The sequence below is a fragment of the Simochromis diagramma genome, unplaced genomic scaffold, assembly GCF_900408965.1.
Source record: "Simochromis diagramma unplaced genomic scaffold, fSimDia1.1 OVJJ01000545.1, whole genome shotgun sequence".
NCBI lineage: Eukaryota > Metazoa > Chordata > Actinopteri > Cichliformes > Cichlidae > Simochromis > Simochromis diagramma.
In genome coordinates, this window is record NW_024387371.1 from 3248023 (window position 1) to 3266924 (window position 18902).

At 39.3% G+C, this 18902-nt stretch overlaps 1 protein-coding gene across 2 annotated transcripts in view; it reads left to right on the top strand.

The window, feature by feature from the left end:
* The window catches only part of nup210 (nucleoporin 210), a 32176-nt gene that overhangs the window by 8278 nt on the left and 4996 nt on the right, over positions 1 to 18902 (top strand). For both annotated transcript variants that reach the window (XM_040007863.1, XM_040007864.1), the window contains exons 9-36: positions 45 to 151; positions 256 to 396; positions 515 to 652; positions 869 to 1024; positions 1411 to 1609; positions 2144 to 2289; positions 3277 to 3495; positions 3741 to 3914; positions 4228 to 4420; positions 4649 to 4755; positions 5167 to 5271; positions 5653 to 5754; positions 5878 to 6006; positions 6285 to 6412; positions 6498 to 6633; positions 6744 to 6806; positions 7486 to 7665; positions 7751 to 7831; positions 7988 to 8119; positions 8370 to 8528; positions 8911 to 9002; positions 9159 to 9333; positions 11347 to 11522; positions 15004 to 15224; positions 16633 to 16769; positions 17469 to 17583; positions 17900 to 18046; positions 18623 to 18873. In XM_040007863.1, the coding sequence (XP_039863797.1) occupies positions 45 to 151; positions 256 to 396; positions 515 to 652; positions 869 to 1024; positions 1411 to 1609; positions 2144 to 2289; positions 3277 to 3495; positions 3741 to 3914; positions 4228 to 4420; positions 4649 to 4755; positions 5167 to 5271; positions 5653 to 5754; positions 5878 to 6006; positions 6285 to 6412; positions 6498 to 6633; positions 6744 to 6806; positions 7486 to 7665; positions 7751 to 7831; positions 7988 to 8119; positions 8370 to 8528; positions 8911 to 9002; positions 9159 to 9333; positions 11347 to 11522; positions 15004 to 15224; positions 16633 to 16769; positions 17469 to 17583; positions 17900 to 18046; positions 18623 to 18873 (4109 nt within the window). The remainder of the gene's footprint in view (positions 1 to 44; positions 152 to 255; positions 397 to 514; positions 653 to 868; positions 1025 to 1410; positions 1610 to 2143; positions 2290 to 3276; positions 3496 to 3740; positions 3915 to 4227; positions 4421 to 4648; positions 4756 to 5166; positions 5272 to 5652; positions 5755 to 5877; positions 6007 to 6284; positions 6413 to 6497; positions 6634 to 6743; positions 6807 to 7485; positions 7666 to 7750; positions 7832 to 7987; positions 8120 to 8369; positions 8529 to 8910; positions 9003 to 9158; positions 9334 to 11346; positions 11523 to 15003; positions 15225 to 16632; positions 16770 to 17468; positions 17584 to 17899; positions 18047 to 18622; positions 18874 to 18902) is intronic.

Genomic DNA, 18902 nt, shown 5'->3' on the forward strand with positions numbered 1-18902 from the left:
GTTTTAGATTAAGTTGACCAATATTTTGTCTGCAATTTGTTTAGGTTTTAAAATTCACCCAGGAGATAGTTGGATTCTTGAAACTGGAAGAGTGTATGATATCCACATTGAAGTATTTGACAAATCTAGCAGCAAAATTTACCTATCTGATGTAAGTGCTTCCATTAAATCATTTGCAGTGCAGTTGCAGATAAAAATCAATATATAGGCAGTATTTTATAAATCTGTGTGTGGTTTATTTTTTTTATTTTGCAGAATGTCCGTATTGACACTACTTTCCCTTCGGAGTATTTTGAAATCCTGGACTCTTCTTTGAATGGATCATATCACCATGTCAGAGCACTCAAGGAAGGCCTGACGCTTATTGATGCAACCTTAAAAGCTGTTGTGGATAAAGTAAGTTTAGATGCAGCTTTGACCCTGGATTTATTATTATTGCTACAACCTACTGACACGTTCTTCCGCTTCAGTCGAGAGGGCTCGATCATTTCCTGTGCTATCTGTTCTCTTTCAGAGTGGAAATGTCCATCCTCTCGCCAACCCAGTCCACAATGAACAGGATGTGGAAATCTATAACCCCATAGTTCTTAGTCCCAGTATTCTCACATTTCCATGGCAGCCCAAAGTTGGAGCTTATCAGTACACAATAAAGGTAATCATTCCTCATTTAAGTGACTTCTGTTATGGGGCAGGCAATTTAAACTTAACATCCTGTATAAATTGCTTTAGCATTTGCATTCCTTCATATTCTGTGAAACACCATAGATCAAGCTTTGTTACCACCAAGTCTAACTGTCAGATCCAAAAATTTGATGTCATTTTTATTTAAAAAAAAAAAAAAAGACACCTGTTCTTTGGTGCTTTTCAGGCAACAGGAGGTAGTGGAAATTTCAGCTGGACTTCCTCAAATGCAGCTGTTGCCACAGTGACTGTGAAAGGGGTGATGACCACAGTTAGTGACATAGGCGTCAGTGTAATTTATGCTCATGATCTACGTAACCCACTACACTTTGGCCAAATGAAGGTAAGTAAACACAACACCGATTTTAAATGAGATATTTATATCTCATTGTATGAGATGTCATTGATTCTTCCAACTTTAACCTCATAGGACCTGGCGTCCACATATGTGGACATCACATTTTGGGTTGTCTAGAGCACAATACTAAATGGACTTTCGTTTTAAATTTGATAGAACAGTGGCAATGTATTGTCCTTGTAAGTGTATATCAGGTAAAAAGAAAATTCTTTGTTCTTACATTCATCAGGTCCCAATCAGCCCAAATAGCAAAGAGAAAATAAAAATGCATGCCATGAAAGAGTTTGGGTCTTAGGAGGTTAAGGGCAAAAGTACATTAATCACTTTTCAGAAACACTCTTCACCGTGTTTTGGATCATGCTTTCTTCCAGGTGTATGTTGTTGAGCCTGTAGCAATGGACTTTGCTCCTTGCCCAGTAGAAGCCAGGTTGGGCCTCATACTGGATCTGCCTCTCAGGATTTTTGGTCTGCTTGAAGAGGGGGAAAAAGAGCGGGTCATGTTAAGTGACTGTTCCCATTTCGACCTGGTGGTTGAACAGGAGAACTATGGCATCTTTGAAATACTAGACGGTGAGTCCTGTTAGTCTGCCTCGACTGGACTGTGAAGATGCAGTAAATTTAAAAAAAGAAGATGCAAAAATGTAAGCAGTATGAGCTGGTTTAATGGTAATGCATAGTGTGGTTTTATTTCACTGTCCTTTTTAGATAGACAATTGGTAATGGCTACCAAACAAATGAGGCTCATTCTGCCGAGTGAGGGATTGATTATTATGTTTAGTGTCAATCCAATGTGGGCCCCACATTGCCTGCTTTTTTTGGGGGGGGTGGACTACTGGTGGGTCTACTGGTGGCACCCATTGTTGATTTCAAGTAGAAACAAACACTAGAATGAGAAGAAAACATTTTAGATTTCATCACAGTATTTATTATATTCTACATCTTTCCAAAAATCTTTAGTTTTCCGTTATGGAATTGTTTTACTTACAATTAAACGAATGTATAATTAAACCTTGTAGAGTGTGACTTATTTTATTTTTAATACATTGTCATATCAGATTATCATGTACTATGACTTTCTCCAACCCCATTTTTCCTGATTCACAGGGAGGCTAGCTGCAGGCCAGGACCACTGCAGTGGAGTGAGAGCCAAAGCTTTGGCTCCTGGGTATACCGTGCTTAGTGTCAGCTACACTCACGGCAATGTTCATCTCAGTGCCAAGATCACCATTGCTGCCTATCTTCCTCTCAGAGTGAGTCTAAAGGTCTTGTCCTTTTCAGGACTTGGCTCATCACGATGGATGAGGCATTTGTACATAATATCTTTTTCTTAAGGCTTCCAGGATTCATGTCCAATTACTGATTTCATTTTTGGGACATTTTTAGTTATGTTCTTTTTTTGTGTGAGTGCGTGTATGTCTGAGATACACTGAAATACACAAATACTTATATATCTCAGTGTTTTCTACTGAATTGGATTCTGTTTGTGGCATTTTGGGTTGTGCAAGCAAACAAAGACACACCCATCTTCCTTTAATAAATGATACCATACATAAAGTGTGGCTGAGCTGCTATTTCAGTTGCTAAGTACCTTGTAGTAAATAAATAAATAATATATTAAGCTGGACTTTGAGGTGAAAGAAGAAAAGAAAATTGCAGTAAACTGCCAATAAGCATGGATCTTATAAGAAAACAGATTCACTGAAGCACATTCATGCAGATTAGTGAATGCAGACTAACCCTACAGAAATGCAACGATTGGCGAGTATTATATTTTACTTCTCATTGGTTTTCTTTGGGAATTTTAGTATTGTGTTATACACAGGGGACACAGGTGTTTGTGGTTTTTTTGTTTGTTTGTTTTTTGTTGTTGTTGTTATCGTTTTAAATACACAAGCACTGTAAGACAAAGGAATAAAACTGACAACTATTGCAACAGTTTGACATGTCACATCTTCTCTGCTAAAATATTTAGTCATTTTTGTGAACAACAGATACAGTAGCTGTCGTTTTTTGTGCACATTACAATCGAGTTGTCAGTAGCATACGGCGTTGTTTAATGCCTCACATGGCACTGATTTGTGTTTTTCAAATTACTGCAGACATGTTTGTGGAGTTTCTTCGCTTGTTTTGCCCTAGCAGCTAAAGTTTGACCCAGTTTTATTTCTCTGCTGTGTAATACCTTGTATTAACATTTCCATAGCCAAGTTCTTCTTAACAGTTGAATGTTATTCTGGCAGGCGATTGACCCTGTATCTGTTGCTGTGGTGACACTGGGATCATCAAAAGACATGCTGTTTGAGGGTGGGCCACGGCCTTGGGTCTTAGAGCCCTCAAAGTTTTTCTGCAACTTGAGTGCTGAAGATGAGGCCAGCCTGAGTCTTACCCTGATTAGTCCCTTGTCTCACAACTATAATCAGCGTTTGGTCAGGGCAACCTGCAGAGCCCTGGGAGAGCAGGTAGGACCTTAAGTGTAATTGTATATCTTGTATTTACCATTCCCAACGCTAACTAAAATATTGTGTGTTTCTAAAATGAATATCGTGGTTTGAAGTCATAGCTAAAATCATAAATCTTATTCGTTTTATTGCCATTGCGATTAGCATAACTCAAGGGTGTCCTTAATAAATTACTTTGATTTTTTTACAACCATTGTAAAAGTACAGCTGTTTATCTTTCAACTGAATTTAAATGTTATTTCCAGGTTCTGGAGGTGATGGTGGGGAACAAAGCCAGTGTGACCAATCCTTATCCCGCTGTAGAGCCAGCAGTCGTCAAGTTCGTTTGTGCTCCTCCATCCCGCCTTACTCTGGTGCCCGTGTATACGAGCCCACAGCTAGACCTGACCTGTCCGCTGCTGCAGCAGAATAAACAAGTGGTATGCATGTGGTCACTGTTTAATAGACTCCTTTGCTGTGTTTAGATGTGTAGATTGATTTTTATACTGCTACTTCTTTCATTTAATTATTTATCCATTGATTTTCAACACCAGCTGAAGAAATGTCAAGTTTATGATTTATTTATTTCTTTTAATATGATCTTCTGAAATTTGATCTGTATGAAGGGGCACTGGAAAATAGCTAATTATATTTGTTAACAAAAAGAAGTCCAAGATCTTGGTGTTTTGTTTTTGTGTAATGGAATTAAACTGTTTGAAAAGCACATTCATCATATAAACAATGATCTTCTAGGTGCCTGTTTCAAATTACCGCAACCCTGTTTTGGATTTGGCTGCTTTTGATCATCAAGGGAGGAAGTTTGACAACTTTAGCTCTCTGAGCATGCTGTGGGAATCCACAAAGGTATCGCTGGCCAGTATTGAACCTACTATGCCAATGAAGCTTCAGTTGCTCAGGGAGGGCAACAAACAGATGAAACTTCACGGTAAAAGATCATATCATTTTATATCATTTGAACTTTAAATTTATGAAAGAAAAACAGGAGAAAATTTTAATCTCAGGGCATTTGAATGGAATGGTCAGTTATCAGTTTAAGTATCTCCAGGAATAGATTGTTTTTGTTTTTATCTACGATATTATTCATAAGTTACAAAATGAAAAATGCATTGATTTCATGTATTTACTTTTTACTTCTTTTTATGATCTGTGATAGGACGGCAGGAAGTTCTTGTCCACCAGCAAACGGGCATTGCTGCCATCACAGCAACAGCTCTCGGTTACCAGGTTTCACACCTGGCTGCAGCCAAAGTCCCCAGTCCAGTAAGTCAAAATAGTTGCTCCGCTAGCAAGTCATGCAAAACAGCTTCTCGCTTCCTCTTAAAAAGTAGAAGTGGTTAACTAAAGTATTATTCAAGATATATGGATTGTTTTTGTAATAAGGTCTCTTTTGCAAAAGAGATTCATCTCAGCGAGTTTACGTTTTGTTTTGTAAACGCTTTTCTAGTCATCAGGACTTCATCAGCTGAGTTGTTTTGGTTTAAACAGCCATGTTGTCCTGTTAAATACATCTGTAACTCAGTTTCTGTACAGGAGAGGAAAAATCTATTTTTGCATATAATGAATGTGTGGAAAGCTTTAATTTTGTTGTTGTATATTTACATCATACATTTAATAGCCTCAGTCATCATATTTGAACTTGTCTTCCTCTTCTTCTGCCTCTGTCCTCCTAAGTACGACCCCATGACTCCTGTCTCAGCCACACTGGAGCTTCTGCTGGTTGAAGATGTGAAGATTTCTCCTGACACAGTGACCATATACAACCACCCGGATGTGCGAGTAAGTTATGGGATTACTGTTCCAGTGGGCAGACACATCAGTACATTTACTTTTTACCCCCCTAAGTCTGGACATGAATTATTCAGATGGTGCTTATCACCACACGTAGTAGTAATGTGTACCCTTTGCCCCGTTTACTCAGTAAGCATTCCCCTCTTAATCATGTGTGACATGGGAGCAGGGTTAAGTAGGTGTAGGGGGTTAAATAACTGTTGGTGACCTGTGTTAGAGGATTTTAAAGAGGTGGTTATCTGTCCCCTTTTATGTAACATGAAAGGCCAGTTGCCTGTCAGAAAAACAACTCTGAACACAGATGGTCTTCTGAATCATTTTTGTGATTAATTTTCACTGCAGACTGCTCACTCCAGTTTTGTTTTGTAGGTGAATCTGGCTCTGCGAGAGGGTTCAGGGCACTTCTTTGTCAATACCAGCATTAAAGGGATGGTGAATGTGGTATTCCAGGAGGCTCAGGGCACCGCTCAGGTAAGAAGGAACATCTTAACTGTGTCTTTGAGGGAATATATATAGTGGACTGCACACGTTACGAAATGTAGAATTTCAAAAAAGTGTATTGAAATGTAATTGTTTCATTTGCTGTTTGCCCAGGTCTCTCCCATCCTTCCAGGCATGGTTAAGGTGATGGTTCATGACCTTTGCCTGGCTTTTCCAGCACCCGCCAAAGCAACTGTACATGTTTCTGACATCCTGGAGGTTTATGTAAGAGTGGTTGACAAGGTCAGTGTCCTGCCTCAGCCCTTCATCCTGGAGGGGTCTAAAAAACTATAAAAACTAAAAAAACTAAAAAACTATAAAAGACTATAAAAATCTCTCAGTATCACACATCCCTGCAATGCTTCAGTGACTTATAAGCACTAAATATGGTTATTGTCTTTGAGCACTTCCCTTTCAAATTCCACTGAAAGTCAGCTTGTCTTTAACACTCATCATTAGATTTACCCTTCCTGTGAACCAGAATTATTTTGCTGCTAATGGATGCTTTTCATCTCTTACAGGTGGAGATTGGCAAATCTGTGAGAGCTTATGTCAGAGTCTTGGATGATAATAGGAAGCCATTCCCTGCCAGCTATTTCCAATTCATGAATCTTAAACTCAAGGCAGCTTCTGCAATAGTCTCTCTGAAGTAAGTAGTAGAAAATGTGTTTTACCTTTAGAGTGAAAGGGCATCTAAGGCTTTATTTTTTTGTTTCTGAATGTCTCCTCTGCAGACCATTAGTGGAGTCCACAGAAAGCGATACTGCTGTTTTTTTGGTGAAAGGTGTTGCCATCGGTCAGACCACTGTATCAGCTGTTGTTGTGGATAAAAATGGGAGAAAAATTGCTTCAGCGCCCCAGCAAATAGAGGTATAATTTTGTGGAGTTTTTTTGTAGTCTATTTTGGGTCTTCTATTAGCGGCACATTTTATACAGGGGGGAAAACAAACCTTTTTTTTTTTTTCTTCTTCTTATTGTAGGTGTTTCCACCTTTCAAGCTAATCCCAAGGAAGATGACCCTGTTAGTTGGAGCAATGATGCAGGTACGTCTAATACGTCATTTGCTTCATTTCACACTCTAATTAGAAAATATTTAATGTGTACTGTTACAGTAGAAGATGGTGGTCAACTGTGTGTGCAATAACTGAGCCAAACACTCAGTTGAGAGAGAATGAAAGGAAAAGGAAAAAAAACTCTGTCAGTGAGAGCAGGTATCCCTGATGTGCTCATCTGTGGCACATAGCTTTGACTGTTACTGTACCCCCCCCATGCAGTAGACAGGACAACCAGTCAGAAGAAAGTTGGGTTGAAAGAAGAGGGAACAGAACTACAATGACTTTTTTCATGTGGATGGGCTGTGGGGGTTACACAAAGTCCCAGTGTATCAAAATTAGGATTATTTCAAACCATGAATCAAGCCGATCGTCTTCAGTAGATTAGTAAGAAGAAATAAAAAATAGACTTGGATATGAGCACAATAGGTCTACGCTGCACTGGCAGCACACATGAGTTAATTCAGTTTAGTTAAGAGCCCTAGAAAAAATCAACTTTTAGCTATTCCCTGATTCACAATGGGTACCTCCATGTTTTTTGTGTTTCTTCCCAGGACCAGGTTTTTTGCTTGTTGGGAAATGTGTAAACCACTACACTGTGGAGCAATTAGTCAAGATTACTCTTTAAATTTAAATTACTCCTTCTTTTTTCAATCCTGCTTGTTTACAGATCACATCTGAAGGTGGTCCTCAGCCTCAGTCCAATATCCTGTTCTCCATTTCTAATGAGGAAGTAGCTTCTGTTAATCCCATGGGGCATGTCAGAGGTATTGCTGTTGGAAATGTTTCTGTTACTGGACTGGTCCAAGCTGTTGACGCAGAAACCGGGAAGCTAGTTGTTGTGTCACAGGTAAATGTATATCTGTGGTATTTAAAAGTGTAATGCTTGGGTGGGTTTTGCACATAAGACAGACGAAACTATTTTGTTTCCTCAGGATCAAGTAGAAGTCGAAGTTGTGGTTTTGACTGCCATTCGAATCAGAGCACCTATTACAAGAATGGAGACGGGAGCACAGGTGTGAACGTTTTATACTTGAATCAGTACAACGGACTCAAAATCGATTCTTTGCGGTTTAGAGTCCAAATAGCAATTTTAGACTCAAAATTGAAACCAATAACTGAACAGCGCAATTTTATTTTTTTGTATTTCTAAATCTTCTTTCCTTTTCTAGATGCCTGTATATGTGATGGGTTTGACCAACAGTCAAACACCCTTCTCATTTGGCAGTGTGCTACCTGGTTTTACCTTCCACTGGTCCACTACTAAGAGAGACATCCTGGATGTCCAGCCAAGACACATTGAGGTACCCAGCATTGAGGATTTTCATTCTTGTATTTGATATCATAAGCAGCTTCTATTTTTGTCTCTCATTTCCCATTGATCCTTTTTATTAGATTTACTTCAGACCTGGTGTCCATCCATTTCACTATGGTTTTTAAAACTAGCGTCTGCTTTGTCTCTGCTTTTCCCCTGCTTCCTCATCGCTGTTGCCTTTTTATTTGATTTGCTGCTTCTATTTTTGCCATGCTCATAATGGTCCTTGTCTTATCTAGGCTAATGTGGAGCTTCAGTCAGAGCACAACTTTGGCATGAGGGTGACTGGAAGAACGAGAGGGCGGACAGGGCTGAAGGTGGTACTCAGAGTTTCTGACCACACTGCTCAGCAGCTTGTGAACAACCTGCAGGAGCTCAGTGACGAGATCCAGATTCAGGTACAGCACCATGGCTATAGCTCACTTTTTATAGACATCTGTAAACAATGGGAAGGGAAACACAAAGTACCATAAATACATCCTATTCAGATATTTTATAAATACCCCTTTTATGGAGTGCTTTGCATATCTTGACTGTGTCCCCTGCTGCTTCTCCATAATGGGGAAAGCTGGCATTTAAGGCAGCAGAGCATTGAAATTGCTGAGTTTTAATAAAAATCTGAAGCTGTTAACTTTGAAGTGATAACACTGCAGATTATTGGGAGCGCAGTGCATCCAACTTCAAATTGTATTAAACTATGACATGTCACTAGTGCAGAAACATCAAAGAATGATTAAGGCTCTCGCATAATTGGAGTTTCAACATTTTGCTTTGATCAAGGTCTATGACAAGCTGCACATGCTTAATCCCAAAGTAGAGGCTGGGGAGTTACTGATGGCTCCGAACTCGGCTCTGAAACTCCAGACTAACAGGTGAGTAGGAATCACCTGCACAGTGGGGTGTTTTTTTTTTTTTTTTTCTGTTCCATATACACGTGAAAAACAGCTCTTCAGTATTTTATAGCATGTAATAACAATATGTATACTGTTTGAATGAATGATGTGATTTTGTTTTTTCTTGTCCAATAGGGATGGTTTGGGTGCTCTCGCCTATCGAATGTTAGATGGTCCCGACCAGGTTGTTATTGCTCAAGTAGACGATAAGGGCTTCCTCTTCTCTGGCTCTCTCACTGGCATCTCTTCTCTGCTGGTTACCTCACAAGAGACCTTTGGTGTCAATCAAACTCTCATCCTTGCTGTGAAGGTCAGTTTAAGAGCTACAATGTGAAAATTGTTTGAGATTCATGGTTTAAACATGATATCATGTGGATATCGACTATAAAACACATCTTCTGACCTCCTGCCAAAAACTGTGTGCGGTCTGACTGCTGAAACCTTGATTAAACAAATTAAGCATCTTAAAAAGCACAACAATATAAAGATGTAATGCTTTTGGCTCAAACATAACACAAGTAAACATAGTTTCTAAATGACAGTGTTATTTGTAAGGGTAAAAAACAAATTCCATACCTATATGGCCCAGTGTGAAAGTGATTGCCCCTAAACTTAATAACTGATCAGGCCAGCAACAACTGCAATCAAGCATTTGCAATATCTGGCAAATCTCGCCCCAAGACAGCTGGGATAGGCTCCAGCCCCACCACACCCTGAAAAGGATAAGCAGCACAGGATGGGATTTTGGCAGAATTGCTGTAATTCAGCTGCATTGGTGGGTTTTCGTACATGAACTGCCCTTTTAAGGTAATGCTACAGCATCTCAATCAGATTCCGGTCAAAACTTTGACTAGGCCACTCCAAAGTCTTCATTTTGTTTTTCTTAAGTGATTCAGAACCCAAGAGCCCTTCAGCTTGACGTCACTGACACATGGTTGGACATTATCCTTCAGGATGTTTTGGTAGACAGCAGAATTCATGGTTCCATTTACCACAGCAAGTCTTGCAGGGCGTGAAGCAGCACTAAACCCCCAGACCGTCACAGTACCACTACCATATTTTACTGTTTGTATGATATTCCTTTTCTAAAACGCTGTTACTTTTACGCCAGATGTAATGGGACGCAGACTTTCCAAAAAGTTTAGTCATCAGTCCACAGAATATTCTCCCAAAAGTCTTGGGGATCATCAAGATGTTTTTTGGTAAATGTAAGGCGAACCTTCATGTTCTTTGGTCAGCAGTGGTTTTCTCATTGAACTCTTCCATGGATGCCATTGTAGCCCAGTCTCTTTCTTCTTGTTATATCATGAACTCATGAACCTTAAATGAGACATGTGAAGCCTGCAGTTCTTTAATACTGTTCTGGCGTGTTTTATGACCTCCTGGATGAGTCGTTCCTGCACTCTTGGAGTAATTTTGGTTGCTCGGCCACACCTGGGAAGCTTCATCGCTGTTCAAAGTTTTCTCCATTTGTGTGTAATGACTCTCACTGTGTTTTACTGGAGTCCCAAAGCCATTTCTATGGCTTTGTAACACTTTCCAGACAGAGATGACAGTGACTTTTAATTCTCAGGTGTTTTGTTAGGTCGTCGCACGATGTGTTGCTTTTTGAGGTCTTTTAACCTGCTTCACTTTATCAGACAGGTTCTATTTAAGTGATCTCTTGATTCAATCTCTTGTTCTGTCAGTAATCAGGCCTGAGTGTGTTTGATGAAACTGAAGCTTTCCAAAAAATCTGGTTAATCACACTTAATTTATGATTTAACAAGAGGGGCAATTACTGTTTCACACAGGATGCGGTAGGTTTGGATAACCTTTCTCTCTTAATCAGAGAAATCATCATTTAAAAACTGAATATTGTGTTTACTTTTGTTATGTTTGTGTAATAATAAAATTTAAAACATAAGTGACAAAAATGCATAGCACTAGGAGTGATAGACATTTTTTTTTAATCTGGTATTTTTGTGTGGTATGGCTTGTATTTAAAAAAACAAAAAACAAAAAGACAACTTTCTTTTCGCCTTTTATTTTTCTTATTTAAAATCCTAGCTTTTTGTTTTCATTAGAACCCAGTAAGAATACAGGAGAGGGTTAATATTGCCAGTTTTCTTTATTGAATCTTTCTAAAAATATATTATCAGTAGTAACTGCCTGTCGTATGTCGGACTGAGCCTTTCTCTTTTTTCTTCTCTGCCCACTGAGAATTGGCCCGTACTGGAATCGTTATAGCCACTCTGTAACTATTAGCAACAGCACAGGCCTTTGAAGTGACAGCTGACATCTTGCTGCAGTTACTGATTGCGACACTAATGTTATTCTTCAGGTGGTGCCTGTGTCCTATTTGCGCTTCAGTACCAGTCCGGTGCTCCACACAAACACCAAAGAGAACCTGAAGGCTTTCCCCCTGGGAACTGTACTCACCTTTACTGTCCACTTTCATGCCAGCACTGGAGAAGCACTACACAGCTCCAACTCCCACCTTACATTTACCACAAACAGGTGAGAGACTAAGCAACCTATAGGTTCATTAGCAATTCTCATTAAGCTTCAGGCTGCATGATTCTCAGATTGAAGCATGACAAAGAAAAAGAGGAAGATTTATTTTTCTGTAAGTGTAATATCCCAAGCTTGAAAAGGTATTATCCTTCTGTTCTGGGCCCTATTTATAGAGGGGAAAAAAGCAAGGCCTCACTTTGAGTACTCATTTTGTGCATCTTCGCCCAGCCTCACATGAGCTAATGTCTACAATTATTTCAAATACAGCAAACCAAGTCATGTCAACCCACAGGCTTCCTAGCCATTATCAAATGTATTTCAGGTAGCATGTTATCCATCAGTGTTCTCTATTTAGATTCTTAAGTGTCTTTATATATATTTTTATATATATATATAGTAGGGGTGCAACGATACACAAAATTCACGGTTCGGTTCGGTTCGATACTTTGGTGTCACGGTTCGATATTTTTTCGATACAAAAAAAATGTTCATGCCTTTTTAATTTGTCATTTATTAAAATTATAAATATATATTTTAACTCAAAAGTACAGTTTTTAAATTTAACCCTAACCCTTGTGCGTGTTTTTTATTTTGACAGCGAATGCGCACCTGCGGACCACTTATGTGCAGCCCTGGTTATTTAGCTCATCATATTGCAGCCACAGAAATTCTTTTGTCCATGAAACCATAAAGCTGCACTTTCTTTTTGCCTTATAGTCTGATTTGTCATAACTTCTCCATTTTGTGGTAAGCTTTTCTTTGGCTGTCACTTCTTCACCCTGACCTGTCTTATTTGGCTCAGCAGAACTAAAATATATATCGTGCTGCTTTTACACACACACTCACATAAGCTCAGCGATTCTCTGCGCGATCAACCTCTCACATGTTTAAGCTTGCTGCGGGAGATTTCACTTGTCATGTTTGCATAGTAAGCTAACGATTAATAAGACGATGTCAGAGGAATTGGTGCACAAATTATCATCACTCACAGATCAGTGCTGTCGCTCTCTATACACAGTTCGCACGATTGCAAAGTGAAAGCAAAAAAACAAGCGCAAATTCAAACGCGATTTCAATATGTCACATATTGACAGTGGCTCACCGATGCCAATGACATAATTACCCAGCTACATTTCTGAAAGAATGCAAAAGCATTGACATATATTTTTCCTACAATAGCCCGACGGGCAGGGCAGAGATAGATTTTGGTAGTCCGACTGGAAAAATCGCTAGCCCCGGGACGTCGGGCTAGCGATATTGCGAGCCCTGTATCTGATTGAGGAATCACTCATCTTTGGAAAAGAGAGTTTATTACAGAGAAATGTCTCTTTCCAAAATAAAAGCTATACTATCCGCTTCTTCTGGGCTATATTCTCAGCAGCATATTAAACATATAAGGAGAATCATGTGCTAACAGCTGTCTAAATGACTCGGCTAAAGTTAGTAGCATGCTTGTTGTTTTTGTCTTTGCACTAGGATGATGTCGGCGTAAATGTGCAGTTATATTCGTTGTGTTCCCACTAGTGCTTTCAGGTTAATCTCGTTGAAATGACCTTAACGCCACAACACGGCAAATCTCCGTTAACGAGCTACCGCCGATCGCCCTGTGCATGGGGCTAGACGGCCAACACGTTAACGAGCTAACTGCGCTAACACACTAGTTCCCACCCATGTAATTGAGCATTGCGTGGCACATCCAACATACTGTTTTACTTTAGTCCATGACTCGCTTACCTTCAGGGTCATACGTCACATGAAAACCAAAATAATTCCAAACGCCAGATCTGAATGAGAGTGGGGGAGGTCCATGTTAAAAGGTGAGCTTAACTTCTGTCTCGCTAGCTTGCCCTGCGCTCTTCCTTCTGACGATGCTGTCTGTGTTGAGCGCTCAGTGAATCTGTGTTCGACTACTCCGCCTAGGCTGCACTGTCGAGCCTAGGCGGAGTAGTCGAACGCAGATTCACTGAGCGCTCAACACAGACAGCATCGTCAGAAGGAAAGTTGATAAAATAAATTACAAATTTTGTATTGTTCGATACATATGCATACCGAACCGAAAGCACTGTATCGAACGGTTCAATATCGATACGAATATCGTTGCACCCCTAATATATAGTATAATTTATGTCTATGTATTTACTAGTACATATGGTATCATTTGGCCTTTTCATGCTGTCGACCATGAAATGAAAATGTGATGCTTTTATAAGGTGTTGTAGGTGCATAAATGCAATAAATGGGCCATTGCATCCCGTTGCTAGGTGGTAGGAACATGATGGTTTAATATATCCTATATAATTCAGCTTTTGTGTATATAAATGAGATGTTACTGCTGTGAAAACAACAGGATGCTTTCATAAGGTTTTGTAGGCGCATAAAGGAAGAAAAAGAGGTCATTGTAGCTCGTTGCTAAATGGTTGCCAGGCAACCTGATGGCGTCACATATCATGCATAAACTGAAGTTTTGTGGAAATGAGATGTTGTTGTGATGAAATTAAAAAAAAATATATTATACAACTCCTGATTGTGTAGTAGGAATTGAAAAAGAGGCAAACACATGAACAGAGAATTTGTGTATTATAATAAGATATAATATTTGACCTGGAGTTTTTTGTCTTTCATTCCACACATGACTCATCTGTGTGACAAAAAATATTGGCCACTCAGGTGATTTGAGGCAAGACTTGCATAGTGCTCTGGGTCAGCACTGTCTGCTGGTCTAAGATTGGACAAACCATGAACAGTGTGCTGGAGATGTGGTCCGCTCACAACTTGGAAAACTATGGTCTTATTGTGAAAGGGCACTTTTAAAGATCACTTAGAGTCCACACCTCAGCAGCATAGAGTTACTTTGACTGCAGGTGAAGGAACAACAGCTTATTAGCCAATGTTGGTCATAATGTTTGGCTCATTGGCGTATATCTTTAATACTAACATTATTTTTGTTTTATTCTTCACCACTGCTGAGATGCACGATACTACTCCACTACTCCTCTTGACTCATACTGTTGTACATTCATTTTCTGTACAATCCAACCAGAGCAGTTGAGGTCACAACATCATCTAGTGATAGCCTGTATGAGGAGTAATTTGATTAATTTAGAGAGGTATTCCTTTAACCCCAGTTTCAGAACGAGTTGTTTCCACCTGACTGAGCGAGGTAAATGTGTGTGTTGAACAGAGCAGTGTTGCACTTTTTCCAATGAGGGACTCCCTCGCCTGGCAATACAATAAATTGATTCTATTATGGTTTTCTCCAGGTGCTGACAGATGATTTTAGTGGGAAAGTATCACATTTTTGATTGTTGGCCTGTGATAAAATTCCCCTAAGAGCTTCTTTTACTGATGTCTAAGGCTGGAGCTGTTTTGGCCAACCTTTTTTCTAACTCGCTTGATTTGAAACACCCTGAAAAATTAGGACTTTCACAGAAACGTGTACAAATGATAATCATAATTAAATCTGTTCCTATGTTCTTTTCTTTAGAGATGACCTTGTGCAGGTTGGGGTTGGGCCTGGTAATCACACCCTCACAGTGAGAACAGTTAATGTAGGACTCACACTCCTTGCAGTTTGGGACAGCGAAAACATGGGTGTGGCAGACTATGTTCCAATTCCAGTGGGACATGCTATTCATATGGATGATGCCAAAAAACTGACGGTGGGAGATGTGGTCTGCTTCCACATCCAGTTAACTAATCCCAGTGGTAAGAGATTTACATGTTAAAATGTCACAAATGCTGTCATAAAATTAAAAAAATAATAAAAAGCACAACAAAACATTGTGAAAGTTAATAAAATGTCTGTTAAATTTGGCACAAGTTTACAGTCTAGATAAGTATTTCTTATGTTTTCTGATTGCTTTTCATTGACTTTCCATAAGAACAAAGTACTTTTTATTAGGGGTGGGTTTTTATAATCGATTTATCGATTAAAATCGATTCTGGCTTGGATAACGTGAAATCGATTCATTAAAATCCTGAATCGATTTTTTAATATAAATTTATTTTGCCCGAAATGACAGAATCTCAGGTGAAATCTCACAAAATTTCAACAACCACCAAACAGCTAAGACAGTAAATGCGAGCAGGAACACGGATTCTGCACAAAGACTTAAACACACAGCGCGGACCCGCGGATCAGAATCAGTGAGATGTGACTTTCTCACCCGACGGCACGGACACGGTCGGGGCTGAAAGCCGACAGCTCGCTGACTCTGATGTGTCTGCGGATCCGCGCTTTGTGTTTACGCCCTTTTTGCGCCGATTCTAAAGCTGTTAGTTTTATCTCTCTCCAAACAATAAAAATAAAACTGACTGAACCAGCAGCAAAAGAAGATCCAAACTACGCTTCACATGAACATTGTCATGAATTCCCTCTGACTTTTACTGTTTTGCTTTCACCACGATAAAATCACACTTCATGCACAGCTCTCTCTCTCTCTTTCTCTCTGTACTGTTTTCTTCATTATTCGCTTGCTTGTTACGCACAAGTCTACCGTTGTTTACAGCGCTGTCGGCCGCTGTTTTTTTTTCGTTTACATACTTCTGAAAAGAAAACCTAATTTCTGCCGTTCAATACTGAACAAATTTAAACTTTTTAAAATTATGCAAAATGCAAAACGCTCAGCCGTGTCTCTAATAAAACCGCTGTAACGTCAGAGGTAACGTTCATATGTTCATTAATGGTTTTCTTTCGTTTTTGATGTACTGCAGAGTATTTTTATAAAATCCCAGGCCAGGAAAACCTTCATGTTTTTCTGTGTTTTATCCTCAGCTACTTTGACACGAAGGCATCTGCTGTGATGCTCACACCTTTGATAAAATCTTGCGTGTGTCAGCTTCCTTTTTTATAGATACAAAAATATGTCAATTTACTGATCTGAATTATAATATTTCTGACTGTCAAAATTTCCCATATTCAAATTTAATGGAATCGTGGATCGAATCGATTCGGGACCTTGTGAATCAGAATCGAATCGATTCTAGAAATCGGTGACGATACCCAGCCCTACTTTTTATGTCACAAAAATAACTAAAGGAGTACCAATTTACGTGAATTTAAGTGTACTGTACATATTTTAAAAGCACAATATTATCTTTGCCTTCTCTGTAGGTGCTCATGGCACTTGGAGCTCCACTGCAGATGGTGTTCTTCAGGTGGACCCTAAAACTGGAGCCGGTGTAGCTAGAGACTCTGGGACAGCTACTGTGTACTATGAGATACCTGGTATTTTGAAAACATACAGAGAGGTATGTTACTGATAGTGCAGCTTGATATGTGGTTTAGCCATGGCTTTAATGAATGTGCACTAATAAACAGAATTCTAATTATGCATGCAGTACCATTTTGATCTTTCTCTGCTCTTTATACATTTGTTCCTCTACTAGTGCAGAATATTGCAGGAATCCTCTAGACATGTATCATAACAAAAATTAAAAACAAGTGGATTGCATATCCATCATCACTTCCACAACACTTAATTTATGCATAATGTGTGCGCATGAAATGCTGTTGTTAGGATTCTTGTACACGGTGCGTGGAAAGTATTAATTGGCTCTCTGGATGTTGCTGTTCTTTAAATCATGCTCCTTCCCCCTGAATGTGACCACAATTTTTAATAAATATTTGCTTTTAGAGCAGTTAAAATGTTTTTATGTTGGCTATCTATCTTAAACAGAAAAGAGCTCACATTATTTTAAAAGGAACTGAATTAAGATGTTTTGTTTTGTTTTTTTTTATCAGTGTGAGAAAGTCTTTGAAACAAGTGGGTGGAATGTTATATTCAGCACTCAGCTGTGTTTTAATTAGTTTGCTTCCCCGATGGTTTGATTTGATTGATGTAAACGGTTACTAGTGAATGCAAATTTCAGTGTGATTATTCCATGTACACACTTATATCTTCCTTGGATTTTCCTTTAGCTGTTGTGTCTTTCTCTATGCCTCTGTAGGTAGTAGTGGAAACTCCTACACGGACAGCAGCTATGGCACAGGCTACACCAGTCAGGAATGGCAAGGAGACAAAGGTTCTCCTGACAACCAAAGACAGAGGAACCAACCTCATTGGTATTGAACTCATATTTAGTTTTTTTGTTTTTGTTTAAATGTTTATTTGTGTGTTTTAGAAGAAATGTTATAGGAATTCATTACTTTCACACAGCCAGGCTAGCTCTTTCACCCAATAATCACGTTATAGTGCAGATATGGAAGCTGTGTAAATCATCTCTATATGAGAAACCATTTTAGCAGACATCCTAAATATCAAAACTTTCTGTTATTGTTGTTTTTGGATTGTTTTTCCCCCCTTATATAAATTCATGAAGTCTTATTTTTATTTTTTTTAATAACAGAATTTCTTGTTCTAATGTGCCCTACACTACAGGAACCTGTTCCTCTAACCAGATTGAAGCTATTTCACAGCTGCAGCCAGGAACATCTGTAAACTGCCATCTCAGCTTTACCAGCGACATTGTCGACTTCTCTGCTAATGACGTCTTTAAAACGCACGTCACCTTTGACCCCAGCATTGGTAAGAGAGGTCCCCCCCCTTAAATTAAAAGATACTTTTAAAACATAACCTCCCTCCCCACTACATAGGTTATTATTATTTTTTTTTTTTTTATGTGTGTATAGTGTGCAAAGGGGGTAGGAAAGTACTCTTTACAAGGGCATAATCAATACCTGCATTGCCCATACAACGAATTTAGCAGGGGCTATAAAAGTTGTCCGGGTGATGTATTGAACCGAGCAGACGCCCTGTTGCCTGAAATCACTGATCTAATTGTGTTTGGGATTTTGGGATTTCTCCCTAGTTGCTGGCTTATGTACAGTGGGATCCACAGTGTGTTCATGAGGTTGTAACCATTCAGCTGAATTTTAAAGGGTTTCTAATAGAATTATGTGATTGTGAAGTGATACTTTCTCAGATATTCAGAGGTTAAAGGGGAAAAATACATATTTCTTGTATGTGCCTGGCATCTTTTTTGTAACCAAAGTTATATCAGGGCTCACATGCATGGTGGTATTCATGATCAGGTCTTGTACCAAATGTACACATTAGTAATTTATCTCTAACCATCACCTTTACTTGTGTCCAATGCCTCAGGCTTCTACACATGCTCCATGACCTTGCAGCCCATCACTGACCAGCAGACCCGCGTGCTCAGCGTATCCATGACCAACCTGCTGGTGAAGGCAGGCCTGGAGGGCAGTACTTTCTCTGGGGTACAAGTCAGTGCCAGACTGCCAATTGAGCCAGGCCTGTACTCAGACCAGACTGAGCTGCTGCTCTCAAACTTACACCCATCAGCTGAACTCACAGTCTATGGCCCTACTGCAGCCCTGTCCAATGTGGAGGTACAATATGTTTTTAAAGCGAAATAATG